Source organism: Cydia fagiglandana, chromosome 7 (assembly GCF_963556715.1).
Source record: "Cydia fagiglandana chromosome 7, ilCydFagi1.1, whole genome shotgun sequence".
NCBI classification, from domain to species: Eukaryota; Metazoa; Arthropoda; class Insecta; order Lepidoptera; family Tortricidae; genus Cydia; species Cydia fagiglandana.
In genome coordinates, this window is record NC_085938.1 from 12,357,865 (window position 1) to 12,365,902 (window position 8,038).

Below are 8,038 nucleotides of genomic sequence, written 5' to 3' on the forward strand. Positions count from 1 at the left end.
CGCCGACGCGATAACGCCAAGAAACGCCATTCATTCCCGCTCTTTTGTCGCGAACAATCACTTATTTATTTATGATATTTGCTGCTATTCAACCTGCCACCCTCGTGAGTTAATGCTCACTTATTCTAAGGTACCTACTAGAAATTTTAGTTGCCTGTAATGTAACAACTCTTTAGGATGCTGTGTTTAGGCAGTTTCCACGTACTTTTTGTCATTAATTGAATCCTGCAGGATCATAATACAGCTAGGGTGTAACAAGAATAGTGGGGATCCTTTTAAGGGCATACTTACTGGGACCCATATATATATATATATTATAGTTGCGTCATATCCGTCTGTGAGTCTGTCCGAGGCTTTGCTCTGTGATCGTTAAAGTACTGCTAGAACCGGTACCGGGTAGACGTGCGCGCCGGTCGAAAAAAATCGGGCGGCGGCGCGCCACGAAAAAATCCACGGCGGCGGCGTAACGCCGGCGGCGTGGGATTTTCAACTTTTGTAATGAATTGAAGTAAAACCTATTTTATATTTTTGGAATAACTTTATAGTTCGTAGGTGGTAAAATTTTACCAGTCATTGACGTCATTTATTTAACATTAAATCAAACAGCGGGTTATCCTAGGAAACAGTAACATCTAAGCAATGGTTTTTACAATAATGCATGCACCTTTATCAAAATTTTCCTATTAAATTTTTCAAATGAAATCGGGTCTGTCTCTTAATGAAAACAAATCCACACACAAACAGGAAACAAACACACACACCACATTCACAGGGAAAAAATCCATAAAAATATATTTTTTATCTATTTGGTTCATTTCCACTAAAATTTCTTTGTAATTTTAGATGTATGTAAGATGTATGATTATTGGTGCAATAAAGAATATTTACTTACTTCATTACGTAATACGGCAAGTAATGACTTTTTAAAATTAATTGATTTACTACAAAAACTACCAGAAAATTTAATAATTTTACTCTTTGCATACTTGGCAACGTCTAACATAATTGGACTTAACAAAAGTGCCTTGTTGTCGATTACAACGGGCAAAATACTGGACATTACACTTTTTACACTTGTTTTACCCATAAACAAAAAACATTCTTATGTATATCATATTGCCACGTAATAAACAGACCAGTAACTGGTCAGTATTATGATCTATTTTATTTTAACGTTGCTTAACCCATTCATGGCCACGAACCGCCGAGCGTACACAATACGCCAGGCCACCATACAAATCGTTTTTAGCTAAAACGCATGACTCAGCTTATGGGTCTCGAGCCTGGCGCGAACGGTAAATAAATCGCCGCTTATGAAGCCGGCCAGTTGGACAGCATTATGCAACATTTTTACTAACCACCGATTTTCTGTGCCTATCAAAAAAGAAACTAATTATTGCAGTTTGTAGGAGTGAATATTTTTACTTTCTACAAGCGTTTAATGTCTGACCAAGCTAAGTTGGTAGCAAATTTTATAGCCCAGCCTGTGCAAGTGTTAATTTAAACGTCATAATTTCATATAAGTATGACATTTAAATTACACTTAGGTAGTCAGCCTGTGCTATCAAAATCGCTGCCAACTTAGCTTAGTCTGATTCTATTTAACTTGCCGTGTTTTTTGTTGTTGTTTTTTGGGGCAAATCTTGGAAGTTAATTAGAACCGTTTCCCGATTTAGATGAAATTTTGCATACGTATGTAAATCGAATGACAATGCAATATTATGATGACATGGAGCTGATCTGATGATGAAAACAGGAGATGGCTATGGGAACTCTGTGATAAAACAACGCAAACTAATTGTGTTGTGTGGGTTGTTACAATTGTCACGATAAGTACAAGTTGCATGTGGAAAACAAAGTACCTACAGTCAGCGGTAAAACATGAAATGAAACAAGTTGTTTGAAATGGTAACATTTATTAGAAACAGTTTAAAGAAATATTGTACAATCATTTACACAGATGCCATGATATTATTAAAATGTTGTATGAGTCCCGATACTTTATTTAACCTGCTTTCGTCACCATTATCGACGTAAAAATTCAGGCATCTCAGGATTAATAGAAATCTATTTCTTGCCATATGCTTGCTGAAGTAACCTAACTGAAATTGTTCGTTTGTGCTCCAATAATCCACTAACCTTGCCAACTTTATCGTTCCCATGTGAAATAAAAGGCCTAAAAATACACGAAATTCCGGCATGTCCAACGGTTTCCATTTTGTTATTCTAGCGTGTAATTTATTATTGGCTTCGAAAAGCTTCAATGCACACGCATTGATATTATCGATCAAGAACGTTATAAACGTAACATTAAACAGTAAGTCGAAATACTGACTTGGTGTTTCTTGTCTCTCCTGTAATAAACCGCGCGCCCGAGTAAAATTGGGCACTTTGGTTTGCTGCTGCCGCTGGTATGACCATTCTGCAGGCTCGTTCTGTGGATCTTCCCCGGTTTCCTCATCAGAATCAGTTAATTCTTGGTCACTTAGTTCGTCATCAGAATCGCGCAAAATGTTTAATAGATCAGTGGTTGTCAGGCCGGCAGCCGAGGGATCTAAAACAAATAAAAGTGTTATTGACGGAATACATGTACTTTTGAAAATTACCGTTGTTCGTATAAATATAACTCTTTTAAACGTAAACGTGTAGTCGTATACGTAGTGAAATACGTATCACTTTTCTTACGATTATTATAAAAGTTAGATTTTTAGGGTTCCGTACCCAAAGGGTAAAACGGGACCCTATAGTACTAAGACTCCGCTGTCCGTCCGTCTGTCACCAGGCTATATCTCACGAACCGTGATAGCTAGATAGTTTAAATTTTCACACATGATGTATTTCTGTTGCCGCTATAACAACAAATACTAAAATCGGAATAAAATAAATATTTAAGTGGGGCTCCCATACAACAGACGTGATTTTTAACCGAAGTTAAGCAACGTCGGGCGGGGTCAGTACTTGGATGGGTGACCGTTTTTATAGATAATGGTACGGAACCCTTCGATAAGTACTACGATTAAATACATTTTACTCACATTATAATCGCACTTATAAAAAATAACAAAATTCTTTTATCTAAGTGAGCAAGTGAGATAACAAATGATTAAAGGAAAACAAATGTTTCTTACCGGTCGGTAAAATTGCATCCACACCGAAATCGTTGTTGTTTATGTCTTCCATCATTGCTGTCAAATCAGGGTGCATAGCAGTGTCATTCAACAAAGGTGAGTTCAGGGTTCCAGAATTCGTAGCCAGGTCATTCGGATGAAGCAGGTTCGGGGTCCAGTTCATAGCACAGTCGGTCAGGTTAGGCGGGTTCAAATTCCGGTAATCCATAGCCATGGTCACAAAATACGAAATCACTAAACAGCACAGGAGGAGTATAAAGTCGCCAACGAATAAATCGTGACTAAATAATATTTTCCATGTTACTCCAAAATACATCTCTAATGGGATGAATCACATCTTGAACTCTTGTGACAAATACCACATGAAAAATAATACCGCCGCCGCCGTTCGGATGCATTCCTTGTTTATTGTCCACGTGTGTCCGATAAGCTTACACCTGGTCGGTCATTATCTTTGTTTTAGTAAACGCCATTATATTAGTAACAATAGAGAACTTAAAATGTATTGTAGTACTTACTTTCTAATCTGCCGTAGAAACCACGATGTTTGAAAAAACTTGTAAATATTTGTCACAAACCATTTGTTATACAATACATATTAGTTAGTGGCGACTGTTTCAACCGCCTTAATTGTTCTATATTGAAACGAAAAAAAATTAACTTTAACATCATTGTTAGTAGGTAATTGCCTAAGATACAATACAACGATCACCAAATATTATGACATAAAAGTACAGTGGGAAAAATCCTCGTTGCCTTACCCCTCATACAAAACAAAATATTATTATACTACGGCTTGGTTCCTACAAATTGTTGCTTACCATCATCCAAACAGTAATCAGTTGTAAAATGGTACAATATCAAACAGCTTCAACATGAAATAAGCTTTAAAACCAGCCAATAAAGTTTATTTTAGCCTGCTACGGAAACATTAGCAGTTTTTACAAGTAGCGCCAGGCCACGGTGACCCATACCTTGAGCCCTGTCAATAACTTCTGAAATATATATTTTTTTTGTATTTTTTCAATATAGATTTTTCTGTTTGCTTGCATCGCATTATGTATCTAGAATTTCAGTATATTTACTATATTGCACTGATAGTAAACCAAACTTGAATATTCGAGACCCTGTTTTCATTAAAAAAAACTTGTTTATTATTTTTATCCTAATATGCCTTATAGAAACGATTGTTAGCTTATATGTTACTTACGTTATTACATCAAATTACGTTTCGTTTAAGTTTAAATCAGAATTTATTCAGGACTCACATGTGAGTTACTGGCCCTGCGGAACTGTTTGAGCATGACCCATACGCTGAGTCGCTGGCCCTGAATGGGTTAATACTGTCATATAAAAAAAATTAAATATGGGTAAAATGTCAGTCTGTCGGATGCTTCCTTGCAAGTTCTGCGTTCTGTAGGACTTTGACAAAAATATTATGTTCACACTGGTTCCCAATATTTTCTTACATACTCATACTTAAAAATAACATATCATTCAAGTAGTATTAGTAGTTTCCTGGTAGTGTAAGTACGCTACCAGAGGAAAGTAACGCTATGCTTTAATATTTAGTGCAGAATTTTTTCTTGGGATGTCCATTATAGTGGACGTTATCGATTTAAGGGTTAAAATAAATCAAGCAATGAATTTAAAAAAAAAACGGAACAGTCGGAACGCTAAAGCTAGGCACGTCGCACGCGCTTTATGTCAATTGATTTTAAATTTGTACTCTTGCGGGCTTTGTCTCGGCGCGAATTTTAAACTACCGGCGGCGGCGGCGGCGCGCTGACTCCTTATGGCGGCGGCGCGCCGCGGCGGCGCGCACGTCTAGTACCGGGTAAAGAGGGGATGATTTTTTTTTCTCTTCAACCCTATAATGGGTGTAGTTGGTTAGGTAATTTAAATCGAAAAGAAGTCATTAATAAAATGAATATTTTCAGAAATAATTACTGCACAAGAACACCCAAATAAAATAGCACCCGTTCAAGGTCTATAATGGCGGACGGTTAAGTAAGGAACCCTACACTGAGCATGGCCCGACATGCTCTTGGCCGGTATTTTGTGTTTGAATTACTTGACGCACCTTCGTCGTTGAATCATTTTGTAATAATTTTTACGAGTAGCTTACTTCCTAAACATAACCATAACCAAAACCACAGACAAAATACGTATGTCAGTGTCAAAATTGACAGCTGCCTAAATAGTAAATACGTCAGAGCCATTTCGTTGTGAAATTTGTGAATATTGCATTACGTTGTGTTTGTAACGAGATTTTTGCTGTTTATTTAAACCAATATTTTCGGTACTTCTCATATTGTTGAATAAGTATTGAAACCGTAGCCTATACATAATAACATGGGGGAAGAAGACGAGTATGCCTGTGTCAACAAATCCAAACTCAAAATCAAGACGGACTCCGGAATAAAAAAGAAAAAGAAGAAGAAGGCTAACAAAGATACTGACAAAATCATCGAAGAAGAAGTAAAAGAGCAGATGAAGCAGCAGGCAAACACAGACAAACGAACCAAAGCCGAAATCGCTTTCCAGAAGATGCAGGACAAAATGGTATGGCATGGTCAAATGTTTTTTCTAGCCATGTTTCTAATTACAGAATTACACTCATTTATTTAAGTGAATCAAGTATTTATTATTTATTCACTGGGTCACTCATAAAACCATTATTTGAATTAACCAAACATGCATTTTTGTGGTATTTGTTGGACACACCAATTTTACAGTGAATCTAGAATACTAACAGTACCTGTCGGTGTTTCTATAACACAGCAATGACAAATATATTGTCAGGTGCAAATGGGAAAGAGTAGCAATAAACATCCAAGTACTAATTAACGCTATTGTTCTACTGTTATGTCACAGAATAAATAATAGCACTACTGTGCAGAAAGGACACCTCCTACAAAACCAAATTTTGACAGCAATTCAGGGACAAATCATGCTATCCCTTCCTAATGTATGGCACTATCCCTTTCGGCTATTTAGGGTTGTCAAAATTCAAGTCATTATCTTACCTGTAGTTGTGCACGCAAAAGGACGTCATGTGGTGCCAACTTTAATAATTGCTCGGAGCAATGCTGAGCCGAGCGGAGTCGAGTTTGCCTGAAGTAAGGAGTGTCTCCCCACTGGTTATGTCTTATTAGTCGAACAAAAAATTTGTGTGAATCAATTTAAAAATAGACTCGATGAACTATCTAAACAGTGAAATCGTGCTAAGTGAACTATGATTTAGACGCACCAGCATCAACTGCGTGTCTAAAACGAAATAATAATAATAAAATACACATGAAAGGTTTTGCCACTGAATTTCATATATGAACTCAAATTTTCCCCAATATTGATCAAGCCAAAGCTGCTGAAGCTGGTTAAGTTATTATATTAGAAAATTATGTAAATATTAATTAACAATATTAAATTTTCCATTTCAGAAAAAGCAGAGAATACTACAGAAGGCAGAGATGACTCACAAGCAAAGAGTAGAAAAGTTCAACCAACATCTAGATAGTCTTACGGAGCACTTTGACATACCTAAAGTATCTTGGACAAAGTAAAAATATTCTGGAGATGTTCAATATGATTGTGCCCGTTATATTTTAACCTTAATATGTTCCAAATACAAATCACACTGGATTGAAAACAACTACATATTTGTGGCACAGATTATTTACCAATTGCTGAAGATCTCTTTCTTGGTTAGATTAAGTTAAACATAAGTCATGCAGCCTGCTTGTTTCTCATTAATCAGAACCTGAGTTTGTCTATGGACAAAATTAGTACTGAATCGTTTATTTTTGTATTGTATAGCCACTCAACCGTCCGGCCCGCAAGACTGTTTTCCTGTCAACCATCCGGGGTTTTTTAGCGATGCACGCCGCGCGCAGCGCATTCACAATTTTCTACAAAAATTATAACTACACTGCCATCAAAATTTTTTTAGAGCTAACTATTTAATTAGGCTACGTTGTCGCATCAAGAGAATTAGTAAATAATGCCGAAATATTCCGTTAGATGGCTCTGAAATCAATTCTTTTTTCCACCCCTTTGGATAGTAAGGTTCCCGTGGACGGTTAAGAGCATATTTTTTTCGGATACTATACTATCGTCGGACGGTCAAGTGGATAATAACTTGGTCAATGAGATAATTAATAAATGTATAATATGAAGAAGACTACTTTATTATTATTAACCTTAAGCAACCTTTTGTGACATGTGTACTATCCTGAGGCTAACAAAATACAACAACCATCTAACTGAATACCACCATAGCTAAAGTCGACCTTAAAGTACCTTCTCTATAGTACCCTAGGAGCTTAAAGAGATTATAAATAAAACAACCCTTTGTTGACTTTAAATGACAATCAACATAGGTATTTAGTAACTCCCAAATGGTGCCTGACAAAAAATATTTGTTATAGATTTAGATTAGATTCCATAGTTTGAGGGACCAGCGAAATTGTAAAATGTAAAAAAAAACACTGTTTCCTTTTATAATTTTTATTGTGTAAGTTTGACCAAAATAAAATCAGGCTTATTACAATATAGTTTATCTTTGTATATGTTGGAAAACCTGTAAACTTAAAAGTACTAGTTACTTAAAAAAATATATAAAACCTGTATACATATATAAATTATTCATTATCATTTCTTTTGGACGGATAAAAATGGAATGGTAATGCACCACCTAGTTATCATTTTTACACAACTACCAGAGACATGTTAAAAAAACAAGGCACATAATCACATATTTGGACGGATGATTATCCAATCATTATAACTAAGCCTTTAATACAAGTATTCAAAACACAAAATGACTAAGTATATGTGGCGTATGTGCGTAAGGACCCTTTAGACATATGTACCTATGTTAACTACCATTGTGTTACTTCCTAATTAAG

At 36.0% G+C, this 8,038-nt stretch overlaps 2 protein-coding genes across 2 annotated transcripts in view; one reads left to right on the top strand and one right to left on the bottom strand.

Moving 5' to 3' along the window:
- The window catches only part of LOC134665895 (uncharacterized), a 286,141-nt gene that overhangs the window by 208,319 nt on the left and 69,784 nt on the right, over positions 1-8,038 (bottom strand). The gene's annotated exons all lie outside the window — the stretch shown is intronic.
- On the top strand, positions 5,336-7,280 carry LOC134666325 (protein FAM32A). The gene is made up of 2 exons (XM_063523472.1): positions 5,336-5,693; positions 6,572-7,280. Exons 1-2 carry the CDS (start codon positions 5,484-5,486, stop codon positions 6,692-6,694), a joined length of 333 nt encoding a protein of 110 aa, XP_063379542.1. The 5' UTR covers positions 5,336-5,483; the 3' UTR covers positions 6,695-7,280.